The sequence below is a fragment of the Alligator mississippiensis genome, chromosome 3, assembly GCF_030867095.1.
Source record: "Alligator mississippiensis isolate rAllMis1 chromosome 3, rAllMis1, whole genome shotgun sequence".
Lineage (NCBI taxonomy): Eukaryota > Metazoa > Chordata > Crocodylia > Alligatoridae > Alligator > Alligator mississippiensis.
Genome location: NC_081826.1, coordinates 182132715 through 182145515, shown reverse-complemented (window position 1 = coordinate 182145515; position 12801 = coordinate 182132715). Strand labels below are relative to the sequence as shown.

Here is a 12801-nt window from a genome sequence, read left to right as displayed (position 1 = left end):
ATATGTGCAGGCAGGTACTCTCCCACCACTCTACATCGTGTATGGAAGGAAGGGAACTTCCCCACCCCTCTAAACTGCGCAAGAGTAGGTGCTCCCACACCCTGCCATACTGCACACATCGGGGTGGGGAACCCCCACCCACTGGCCTCATACAGCATAGCACCCTGCCTCAGCCGGAGCTTCCAGGCTCCCCTGCAGCACTGTGCTGTACGAGTGCTCTAGGCCAGTGGTTCTCAACCTTTTTTGTACCAGGACCCATTGTAAACATCAATGGCCACTTCCAACCCACTGCCCCTCACTCACGACCCACTGCCCTCACCCCCAGATCCCAGGCCCCCAGTGTGTGGGGCAGCAGGGAGTGTGTGGGGCACGAGGGGCCTCAAGCAGCCCCTTGCAGGCTGGAACTCTGCCAGCCTGCAAGGGAAAAGCCACAGTTTCCCACATATTTCTCCTTTAAAGGAGAATTCATTTTTAAAAGTCTGTTGATCCATTTTTTTAAATTTAAAATTCGCAACCCTTTCATATATTCTTGCGACCCATTTTTGGGTCATGACCCATGGGTTGAGAAACACGGTTCTACGCTACCAGCTCACCTGACACTTCAGGCTGTGCTGCACTGCCATGCCCCCTCCACCCTTTGGGGCTGTATCAGGCAGCAGAAGCCAGGGGAAGAAGAGGGAGCACCAAGCCCCTGGCTGCTGCTGCAGCCAGAGGAAGGTGCAGTGGGAACAAGTTGGGAGCCAGGGGCTGCATGTTAACTGTTCAAGGGCTGCCAGTTAGATAGCCCTGCTGTAAACCACTACCACACAGTGGTTAGTTCTGACAGCATGACTTGGATTCACCTTAACCAAGATAAAAATTGGTAAGTATTAGAAGGGATTCTTAATGTTTCCCAAACTCCAGGAGCTACCGTGATGTTTCTTTTCTGCAAAGTGGGCATCCACCCAATCTCAATAGAAGAAGGAGCTGGATTTGAAGGTTGGACTTATACAAGACCTTGTGGTTGCCTTGAAAACATACAGGCTTTGTAGACCTAAGAGAGGCAATGGCTTGAATAACAAAAGAAGGAAAGCTGGCAACAGCAAGAAGCAGCTGTGGCCTCTCTCTTGACATTATTGCCAGGACAGGCTGACTTTAAAAAAGAAAAAAAAACCCACCTCTTTTTATTCCAAAGGCTTAATAAAATTGTTGCCACTTGCCCAAAAATTCATTCAAGGCTTTTCAAACTTGATTACCCTCAACTACTTCAGAGTTAGGAACAATGGATGTTCTGCAACCTGTGGGAAAGACGAGGCCTTTTCAGGTGCTGGCCAAGGACTGCGGGATTCATTCTGAGGCTACTTATGACAAAAATCAAACCTCAACAATTTATCGCCAAAACATAATATTCATCTCTACAGCTTTGCTTTCCTGCCAATACATAATGCATACAAAAAAATTAATAATATGCCAACCAAAAGTAAAATATGCACACTGACTTTTTCCCCTGAATAAGAGATTAAGAGGACATCTCAAATGCTTATTTTCTCATTCATTTTTGTTTCTAAAGACACTCGGATAATAGATTATGCCTCTGATAGGATGTCGTACATAGAAGAGGATCGGACAGAATACAGAACAAAACCACAGATATGGTAAGATTAAAAAAATCTCTCCAACTAGAACAGAACATGGGACTTGTCTACACTTGAAAAAAAAGCACTCAGATTAAGGGAAAATGTACAACACAGTATCTTATCCTGAATAATTCCATTCATAATACATAGATGCTAGGGTCGGAAGGGACCTCAATAGATCATCGAGTCTGACCCCCTGCATAGGCAGGAAAGAGTGCTGGGTTTAGATGACCCCAGCTAGATGCCTATCTAACCTCCTCTTGAAGACCCCCAGGGTAGGGGAGAGCACCACCTCCCTTGGGAGCCCATTCCAGACCTTGGCCACTCGAACTGTGAAGAAGTTCTTCCTAATGTCCAGTCTAAATCTGCTCTCTGCTAGCTTGTGGCCATTATTTCTTGTAACCCCCGGGGGCGCCTTGGTGAGTAAAACCTCACCAATTCCCTTCTGTGCCCCCATAATGAACTTATAGGCAGCCACAAGGTCGCCTCTCAACCTTCTCTTGCAGAGGCTGAAAAGGTCCAGGTGCTCTAGTCTCTCCTCATAGGGCTTGGCCTGCAAGCCCTTAACCACACGAGCGGCCCTTCTCTGGACCCTCTCCAGGTTATCCACATCCCTCTTGAAGTGCGGCACCCAAAATTGCATGCAGTACTCCAACTGCGGTCTGACCAGCGCCCCATTGAGGGGAATTATCACCTCCTTGGTTCTGTTCGTCATGCACCTGCTGATGCATGATAAAGTGCCATTAGCTTTTCTGATGGCTTCGTCACACTGACGACTCACGTTCATCTTGGAGTCCACTAGGACTCCAAGATCCCTTTCTGCTTTTGTGCCACCCAGCAGGTCATTTCCTAGGCAGTAGGTATGCTGGACATTTTTCCTCCCTAGGTGCAGCACTTTGCATTTCTCCTTGTTGAATTCCATTCTGTTGTTTTCTTCCCATATGTCCAACTTGTCCAGGTCTGCTCGTAGTTGTTCCCTGCCCTCCGGTGTGTCCACTTCTCCCCACAGTTTTGTGTCATCCGCAAACTTGGACAGAGTACACTTCACTCCCTCGTCCAAGTCACTGATGAAGACATTGAAAAGTATCGGTCCAAGGACCGAGCCCTGCGGGACCCCACTGCCCACGTCCTTCCAGGTCGATACTGACCCATCCACTACGACTCTCTGGGTACAACCCTCTAGCCAATCCGCCACCCACCAGACTGTGTAGTCATCCAAGTCACAGCCTCTTAACTTGTTCACCAGTATGGGGTGGGATAACGTATTGAAGGCCTTCCTGAAGTCTAAGTAAACGACGTCAACCCCTACTCCTGCGTCCAGGCGTTTTGTAACCTGGTCATAAAAAGAGACTAGATTAGTCAGGCATGATCTACCTGCTACGAACCCATGCTGGTTTCCCCTCAGCATAATTTTTCCTGCCGGGCTCTTGGAAATGTGAGCCTTGATAATTTTTTCAAAGACTTTGAAAGGACACACTTGCTCCAAGTGTTTTGTTCCCACTTACTTTAGTCTAAACAGATCTTAGAAAATGTCTGCTAGACCTAAGAAACGCCACAATGTGCAGTATTTGTTTCAAAAGAAGATTACAGTAAATAGGAATAAGTCACTCTTACTCTGGGTAAGAATTCCATACATGGAGTTACCATATTTTCTCACATACAACAAGCCCTGGAATATAAAATGCACCTTATTTTTTTTAATGTAGAATGAAGAAAAAAAATTGTCTAAGCAGTGCTGTCTAATTGGAGGCATGCAGGCTGCAAGCAGACCAGGAGACATTAAGTTGAGCTCTCACCTGGCTGCTGCACCCCTCCATTGCTCCAGGAGCCAGAGTCTCTGGCCTCCCCCTCCATTGTCTAGCTACTGCTTCCTGCCATTGCCCCAGGGGAAGAGATACTGTGGCTCAGCACAGAGAACTGAGGATGAGTATGGGCTGTGAACTGAAGGGGGTGGGGGAGAGGGGTTTGCTAAAGTTTGTGCGCGCTGCAGCGTAATGCAGCAATGTGGAGGGGAGTGTATAGTGCAGCAGTTGTGGGGTTGGAGGACAGGGAACATGCAGAGTAACCCCTCAAACATGTCGTCTTGGGGGCTTGGAAGTCGGACAGGTCAATTCTAGAGCTCTGGCTGCACAGAGCAGGGGCAGAACCTGATCTTCAGCTGACTCACTTTCCTTTTCTTGCTTAGGCTGTGAAGTAGTAGGAGAGAGATCTGAAGTCACAAGTAGACAGCAAAATTGTCCTGCAAAAGGTCAGCTTGCTTGGTGGAACATATAGTGCAAATTCAATTATATGGCATAGTCTTGCATCCTGTAGATTTCTATTATGACACTAAAAAAATACTTTCATTAAACATTTGGCTGCAGATTAATACCTCTTTTTTCCAAAATAACCATGCATAAGTAATATTGAAGAATTAGAAGAAGTAGATAACCTATCATATCAAAAAGACTATTGGAAAAAAAAATTTTTTTAATCCCCCCACCCAAAAAAAAAGCTTTGGGAGATTCAGTCATGATATATACATCCTGTTTTTCAGTCTTATACAGCCTGGTGTCACCATGATTTATAAACTGTTTTCACAACCCTTCTCCCACCACCTTTTAACTTCTAGAAAAGTAATTTAATGGCCTTTTTGTCGATAAGGAAAACCAAGGCTTAAGTGATTAGATAATAAAATCAACACACTCTTACACAGTGTGTTTTAATCAGTAGATCTCAGAACACTTTACAAAAGAGTTCTGTACCACTATCTCCATTTTACAGACAGGGAAAAACCAAAAAACTGTGCTCCAGTTCAATGCATGCAGTTCACTAAAACTTTCCCTGCTCACTTTAAAAACCAAGGTATTATGTGGAATGATGTATTTCACTGTTTCCAAAGTATATACTGTATACTGAGATGTTAGACAGATTCTATTATGCCACTAAAATGTCATATTGAATGAAATAGTTTGAATGTTTGTAAAGGTTGCCCATTAGCCAGTTTCAGGAAGAAGATAAGATTTAGCTCCTTATCTAGTTCTTTGTTTTGGGGACTACGTGCAAAAGGTCCTGACTTTGCTTAAAGTCTTAATTTAAATTTCATCTTTTAGAAATCTTTTACAAAGAGAGCAAATATCCTGAATTCCAAGAGATTAAACCCTGAGGCCTTTTGACCAGGTTGGTAAGAAAAGGGCATTTGCAGTGATATGGAAGTTTCCCACAGGTAATTTAAAATGCTCAACAAAGGTAAAAGAATCTGTTGAGTAAGATCCGAGCCCAAATTTGGGAGCAGTGATATATTGAGTAGGAGGAGCCCGCTGACGGCATCTCACTCAATAAAAACCGTAACTTACTGTCCCAATTTGGAGGGGACTATACTTGTAGAACAACGAAGGAAAAATCGCAAGTATAGCCCGGGTCCAGACTGATCACCTGAACCACCCTCTCCGTGAACACGAATCTCCTAGTTCACGCTGAAGTCGTGGAGCACCTGAAAGGGACTGAAGGAAGGGGACTTAGTCCTATCACTGCTGAAGCCAGCCTATTGAATTGTATTGCTGAGCCCGTTCCATTGAACCGTACTACTGAGGCCAACCCATTAAATCGTACTACTGAGGAATGAAACCATATTTTGGTATTTGGCTTCTTGGAATTCTAGGATTGTAAGTATATTATGAAAAATAATAGTATTGATTCAAATTTAACTTTTAGTTGTAATTGTAGTTGTTTTTGTAACACTAATTCTTACAGTATTGTTTGGGAAGGAAGTGCATTCGGAGCATTGTTTCTGATATATGTAATTATTGTGTTTTTAATGTTTGTGGTGTTTCTTAAAGCTAAGCAGTGTTATATACGTAGCAAAGAGTTTTAAAATAAAATTGTGTTGTATAAATTAAGTGTGTAATCATTGTGAAATCATGCAATCAGTTAACTACTCCCCCAGCCAGTGCATCAAAACGAATCAGTAAATTGTGTGGGATTTTCTCTATTCCATAACCCACTAGAGACATAAAATAATCCTCTTTATAACCACTAAGCACTACAAGAGACAAAGGAGAAAAGAGACAAAAAGTAGTAAAGGTAGGGCCTTTTAAAATACAAACCTTTTCCTTTAGCAAACTTAATGTTTGAAAGACTTTACTAGAGGATTTATCTATGCATAAGAGGGTTTACCAGCAGCCTGCCTACTCAAGATATAACATATACTAGTCCAGAACTTCTTTGACTGGTGTTCTTTAAACCAGTTCCCCAAATGGAATAAGATTAACACTAAAAGGACATTTTTTCCTAGTGTCAATGTGAGGGTTTTTCATGGAATAGCTATACAAGTATAAACCAAGAATGAGGAAGATGGTTTTTAATCTTCTGTACAAGCCATATTTGAGGTTGCAAATTTTCCCAGAGACCTTGGAGCTGTTAGTTTGAATGATATACTGTATAGAAGATACAAAACTAAGAAACTCCCAAGGCTAGTAACTTCTGGAAAAAAATTAAACAGAGCTAGGTAAGGAATTCAATCACCGCCTTACTTGAATTATAGGACATTCCCTGCCAACATCCTGTTTGCAAGTCAACACTATTTTCATTGCTAAATCTAGTAGTTCTTCAGTTCTAGTAGTAATAGTACTCCTCCTACCGGACAAACAGAAGCAATGACTGCAATCCATCATTTAGACAACACTAAAATGACAGACTAAATGCACACCAGAACAGACCAACTATGTAATCAAACACTGTCTAAGGTGGTGACAAATTTGAAACTGCCATATTTCATATTTCCATGCAAGTATGTCACTTCCTTTCTTTCAGACTACTGCCCATCTCAAGAAATGTAAGTGTAGTCTGTTTTGTTTTCTTAACTTCTAAAAGACAAAGGAAGGTCATGTGCTGGACACATGAAAATTTAAATAAAAATACAGATAGGAGGGAAGAAATACTAAGTTATGCACAGTGAACATATCTTTGTATTAATTAACAAAAGATTAATTGGCATGATCTAAACTGGTGGTTTTATACCAGTATTTGAAACAATTTAAATTCTATTCTGATCTCATAGCTTCTACACTATGTATACTAAAGAATAAAAATAAAACAAAGATGAAGGCATAAGGCCAAAACTTTCACAAGTATTCTTAATGAGCAAGAAGAAAACCTAATTCCAGATGGCCAATTTTTTTTTTTTTTTAATTTACCCAGTTTTTGGATTTCATGGTAAACACAGCCCCTACCGATTAAGAATAGGCAAGCTCTTGATTAATGCCAGCATTTCCACAAAGAATAGCACTTGCATGGATGGTCAAATGTGCTGGAGTCCCTGAAATGCTGTGGCATTTCAAGCTTAATTTGTGTGGGAAGATTAAATGAATTTTGCAGGAGGTTTGCCTAAATTCCTAACTAATTATGACCAAATCCTCTTGTTGTTCCTGTTGTTTTAGTGCCAAAAGGGCTGGACAAATGATCTTGTAGCACACAGTTCTGTGACATCAAATCCTTAGCAACACTATCAAATCAGCCAAATGGGACTCTGATGTCATCTTCCAAGCCAAAATGCTGGCCGAAATCCCAAACAAATTATATTTAATTTTCCGTCCTTTAATCTCAACCCCCAATCCTGCAGTTGAAAAACTGAAAAAGCCAGCAGCTCAACACTAGTCTCATTAAAGTAAATCTGAAACAATTAGTAGCAGGCTATGCCTGCTGTCCCTTTTTAAACAGGTTTACAATGTACTCCATACAAGTGCACACTTCTAGGACTAAAAGAAAAGGGCTATACAGCTGACCTGAACTTAATGTAACAATGTGCATTAAGTACAGAATAACCTACCTCAATCGTTGTTAGTTGTGTGCTATTAGCAGCCCTGACTAGCTCCAGTTTTCAAGGATTCAAATAGCAGCCCTTTGACAACTGATTCTCCTCTACAGCTTTCTCAAGTCAATATGCAAACAGAGTACAATTACATTACAAAATAGAGAGTAAGGTTTGAAAGCTGCTATGCACTCAAGTGATTTTAACCATTAACCAACATGAAGATAACCAATACTACTCATAGATTAATAGAAAAAAATTGGAAAATACTTCATAATATACAGTTACATGGATTTGTACTCTCATGCAATGGGCATGTACATGGCACTGATATACTTTTACATGGTTCTGCACTCAACTTATGCATCCACATATTAAAATGAGGTCCAATCTACAAAATCATGTTAAACAGGGTTGTTAATTATTGTATGTTAGGTCTGTACACAGCAGAGAGATGCTTCTAATCACCACCATCTTCTAAACCAGGGATGTCAAACATAAGGCCTGGGGGGCCAAATCAGGCATGAGGATCCTCTCCCATTTCCCCTACTACTGTTGCATACTCTGGTGGCTGCTCCAGCTGGTCTGAGACCCGCACTGCATGCTATGTGAACTCTGGAGCAGTTGGACCATGCACTGCATATGGCACAATTCAGCCAGAGCAGCAGCTATGCTGCACGTCGTGGCTACCCTGGCTGGACTGTGCCTGACGCAGGTCCCACTCTGGGATGTGTGCTGAAAGCAGCATCTACTCCAGCTGGTCTGGGACTCGTGCTGCATGCAGTGTTCGTAAGCACCACATGCAGCATGGGTGCTGTAGCAGGTGATGCATGCAGCGAAGTCCTGAAGCTGTCAGGCTAGGCACAGCCTGCTGAGGCAGCTGGCTCACGCAGCATGGCTGCCACACTGGCTGGACTGCACCATATATGGCACGCTATCTGGCTGCTCCAGGATCCATGTTGTACACAGCATGCATGGGTCCAAAACTGGCTAGAGCAGCCACTGGATCTGGTATGTTTGGGGCTATGGAGGGGGTCCATGGGTCCAATCTGGGCCTCGGACTGGCCTCACACCAATTGTCCAGCCAATTGGTCTGGATGAGTTTGACACCCCTTTTCTAAGCAGATACATAAATATTAAAGACAAACACTTCTCTATTTCTGCAATGGGGAAGAGAAGGAGAGGGACCAGAAATTAACAAAAAAAGGACCAGAAATTAACTTAGCTAACACAGCAAGGAACCATATGCACATAATATAATTCTTAGGATGGTAGAGTTAAATAAAATTCTCTTTTATTTTGAAACGCATCATATTTAAAAGGTAGTCCACCAATACCGGGTCTCAGGCTGGACAACAATTAAAAAGATGAAAATAATGTAACACCTCAAATATTTCAATGTTGTTTTTCCCTGTAAAAATCAAAGCTGACACCCTAAGACTTAAGAAAATGTTTTATTTGAAGCATTCAAAGCACTTTTTTAAATATAGAGAAAATTTTCAAAGCCATTAAAACAACCATCAAAATACACATTGATAGTAAATTGCCTGCCTGCACAGTTCAAAATTTTTATCCTAAAAAATATATATTCATATTGCAAGTATTATGTAGGTCAGTCCTGAAATCTAATGCATAAACATCACTCCTTAAATCAATAAGAATTCTTCATGTCTGAAGCTTGCAAAAGCAAACCTCAAATGGTCATACCTCTAATGAGAACAGCAGGTTAGTTTACCAACTACTATTGCATTTGCCTTTGTTATATAAAACAGACAGCAGATGCGTCTAATTACCTTTTGATCAAGGGAACATTTTTAAAACTACAGTGTACTATACCTACAGATAGCTTTACTTATGAATAACATTTCATCCTAGGAGTCCAAAGAACTTTAGTACTTTACAGGGGTGGGTGTAAATGATCAGAATTATCACACTTCTGCTTCAGAGCCACACTGGCAGTTTATATCAGCTGAGAATCACCCCTATAGGTCATGTTAGATAGAGGCAAGCGTTAAACCCATTTTATAGATAAAGAAGACAAAGCCAGTAATTATGACAGCATCCTCTAAGCATCTGCCATTTTGCACAATTTGCTTATTTGTGTCATTGTAGGAATAAGGAAATATGGGTCAGGAGGTATACAGTTAAATTCCATGAAAATACCAAGACTTTATCGGGCATTTGAAATGGGAACAAATATGTAGATTCATGGTAATTACCAGAAAACAGAGTTTGATTAATTTAGCTTTAAATGTTAAAGATTAAAAATATTTGTAATCTTTAAAAAGATTAAAAATCCATTGAGAGAATACAAGTGGATTATAATATTGTATATTATTAAAATAATTGAATATAATTGTATTATAAATAATACAGAGTATTTTAAAAGTGATATGCAGAATCTAGAAAGATGCTTTAGCAGCAGGTACTGAAATGTCCCACATGAACTGAGAAGAGCACTTCAATACCTTCATAAGTTAAACTTGCATCCTTTACCCCTTCTTGCAGGTTCAAAGGTGGCTCTCTTGCACATACTTCACTGGGGACATCACACCCACTGTAGCTTAGTATGGGAGCAAAACAGATGCTTATAAGAGTAAGTCCCATTGTTTTCCAGTACTAGAAATTTTCAGAAAGTTTAATATTCTTATTTTATACCTTTTTAGATATAAAATAAAATAATAAACTTTACAATTGATCAATAAAGGGGGGAAAAAACGGGACTTACCTTACCCCATTATCAAGTGCCAGTCTCCAGCACTCCTGAAAGGTGGGTGTGATGTCAACAACAGAGGATTTGCTAGGATGTCACATCAAGATGGAGTAAAAAGGATGCAGCACTCCAGGACTTGGAAAAAAAAAAAACCACAAAAATTAAGTACACATTACCAATTGCTAAAACACCACTGCTCTCTTCATTTGGGACATCCAACACATACTTTTAAGGAAATAACTGAATTCAAATTCAACAGTCAATAATCTTTAAATCAGTTTTCTAGATTATCTTGTTTACTGTGTATTTATCTGTCACTTATTGGCACAAGTTCAAAATTAATTCCAGGTTTTAGGGAGAGCCTTGTATATGTTGTTTTATAAACAAGGCCCTATGGAATCTCTCTCAAGAGATGGTGTTAGGTCTCTCAGACACTTTGAAAAGATGCAGCAAATTAAATTATAGCAAAACATTCCACTTAATATAAATAGTACTTAGCATAACTATCATGGAGCATTCCTTATGCTTCTACTCCAAAACCTGAAATCCAGTTACACAGGTTCCAATCCACTGTTGAAACACATTGCAACAGGCAGCAAGATCTCAACTTGGATCAAACTGCATTCCCTCACCTTAATAAAAACCTCCACACTCGCCGCCTATTAAACAGGTCTATTTATTAAATAATATATATAAAATATTGTTTAATAAAAGGGACATTTTTCTCCAATTGCAATGGCTACATGACAATATCACCTTTTTGTGCTGGGGTCTAAATGGAAAAGGTACATAAGTAAATTATCTTATGTGCTGACTGTCCCAGACAGCGAGGACAGGAGAAACATTTCAATGAACCTTGGAAGTGTTAGATTTCCACTCCTTTCTCCCAACTCCCAAGTATTTGCAAATCGCTTTTAAAAGAAATGTAATTGTTTTTGTTCGTGTTTGCTTTACAATTCCATTAAAAATTAAGACTTACATCCATCAAAGAGAAATTGTGCTCCTTTACATAACAGCTATTCCCTCAATTGTCAGAGTTCTATTTACTCACTTTTTAATACAAGTTTATATTAAATTCCATTTAAAATCTATAATCAAGATTATATATGGGGACCTACCAAAATCAAGGAGGCAGGAGGTCAACTTTGCGGACTGATCATGAGGCTGGGCACCATTTTCATGGGCTTTCTCCCTGCCCCCCAACACCTCTGGTTGGCTGAGAGGCCAGGTGGCTCCACCCCTCACTGCTGATTCACCGAAGATTTTTTGTTGTGTAGCCCCGCCCTTCACCACTGATTGCCCCAAATGGCTGTCCAGTGTGCAGCCCTGCCCTTTGTTGCTGACTGGCTCTGAATCAATCAGCACCGGGGGGGGGGGGGGGAGGGCGGGCGTGGAATGATGACAACAGATACAGATGGACATGCTATCTTGGCTGCTCTCCTTCGTAATGGCATCTTCCCTTCCCTAGGTGACTATAAGTAAGCTTTTTTTTAAATTATTATTTTGTGGATTTCATGGACACTGCCTGATTTCACAGTTTCTACAAAATCACAAATTAAGTAGGTCTATAGATAGACAGATAGGCAGACATGTGAGATTTTAATCACTAGGATTCAAACCATGTTACATTAGAATAATACTATGGAATATTTACCCCACCGTGTTTAACAATACGTTTCTTACCCAGTTAGTTTTTTTCAATGGCAGAAAGTAATAGTAATGGCAGAAATCAAGTATCAGTGTATAGGAGCTAAGAAGCTGAGTGTAGAAACACAACTGCAGAAACAGCCAATGATTGTCCTCCCCAACACAGTTGTTAATCCTGCAGAGAAAGAAAGGCTATTTTTATATATATATATATATATATATATATATATATATATACACACACACACACACACATATACGTATACACATATATATACAGACAGACACACACACAAACACACACACACACACAGAGCCATATATATATATATATATATGAAAAGCCTTGATCCTTCAGTTCCTGTCTCTCCTTGAAGTATGATCATGAATGTGTGGGAACAGGGGGAAGTGCAAAGGTTTTCTTCATGGTAATTTTTATTAAACTGTTCTTCAGTTTTTTGTTTTCATACCTAGCTCTATGTGGGATTCTATGCTTTTAATTAGTTGCTTTTAACAAGCTGCTTTTTTTTTTCTTTAAACATTTTTTATTCTTTATAATAAAGGTCTGAAAATCAAAAAGACAAGTCCCTCCCTCCCATATATATGCCAACTGCAATATCTAGGCTTTTAAAACGATTATGGTTTCTACACAAGTAACAAAGACAACACAACTTCATTTATTTATAACATGTGGCTAGATATGACAATTCACAGACTTTTTGCATTTTAAACTGGAACCACAACAAAAGGAAAATGCTAAAACAGACTTCTTTGTTCTAGTTTGTTTGACAACAAATTATTACTACAATTAAGTATTTAGATAATAAAATCTTAACTTTTTAAATAAATGCTAGAGTTGAGCTCTATTTTCTTTCCTGTGGCATTTTCTAACATTTGTACAGTCAAAATCTATAAGCATTCTATATATATAGAAATACACACACACACACACACACAGAGTATCAACATACAATGACCAGAGAAACAGAGTAAGCATTAATTTTACTGAGTAATTTCTTCTTATCAGCATTTTTTTT

At 40.0% G+C, this 12801-nt stretch overlaps 1 protein-coding gene across 3 annotated transcripts in view; it reads right to left on the bottom strand.

Moving 5' to 3' along the window:
* Positions 1-12801, bottom strand: part of ZDHHC21 (zinc finger DHHC-type palmitoyltransferase 21) — a 109716-nt gene that overhangs the window by 73743 nt on the left and 23172 nt on the right. For all 3 annotated transcript variants that reach the window (XM_019483839.2, XM_019483838.2, XM_019483841.2), the window contains exon 5: positions 11801-11939. In XM_019483839.2, coding sequence (XP_019339384.1) covers positions 11801-11939 — 139 coding nt within the window. The remainder of the gene's footprint in view (positions 1-11800; positions 11940-12801) is intronic.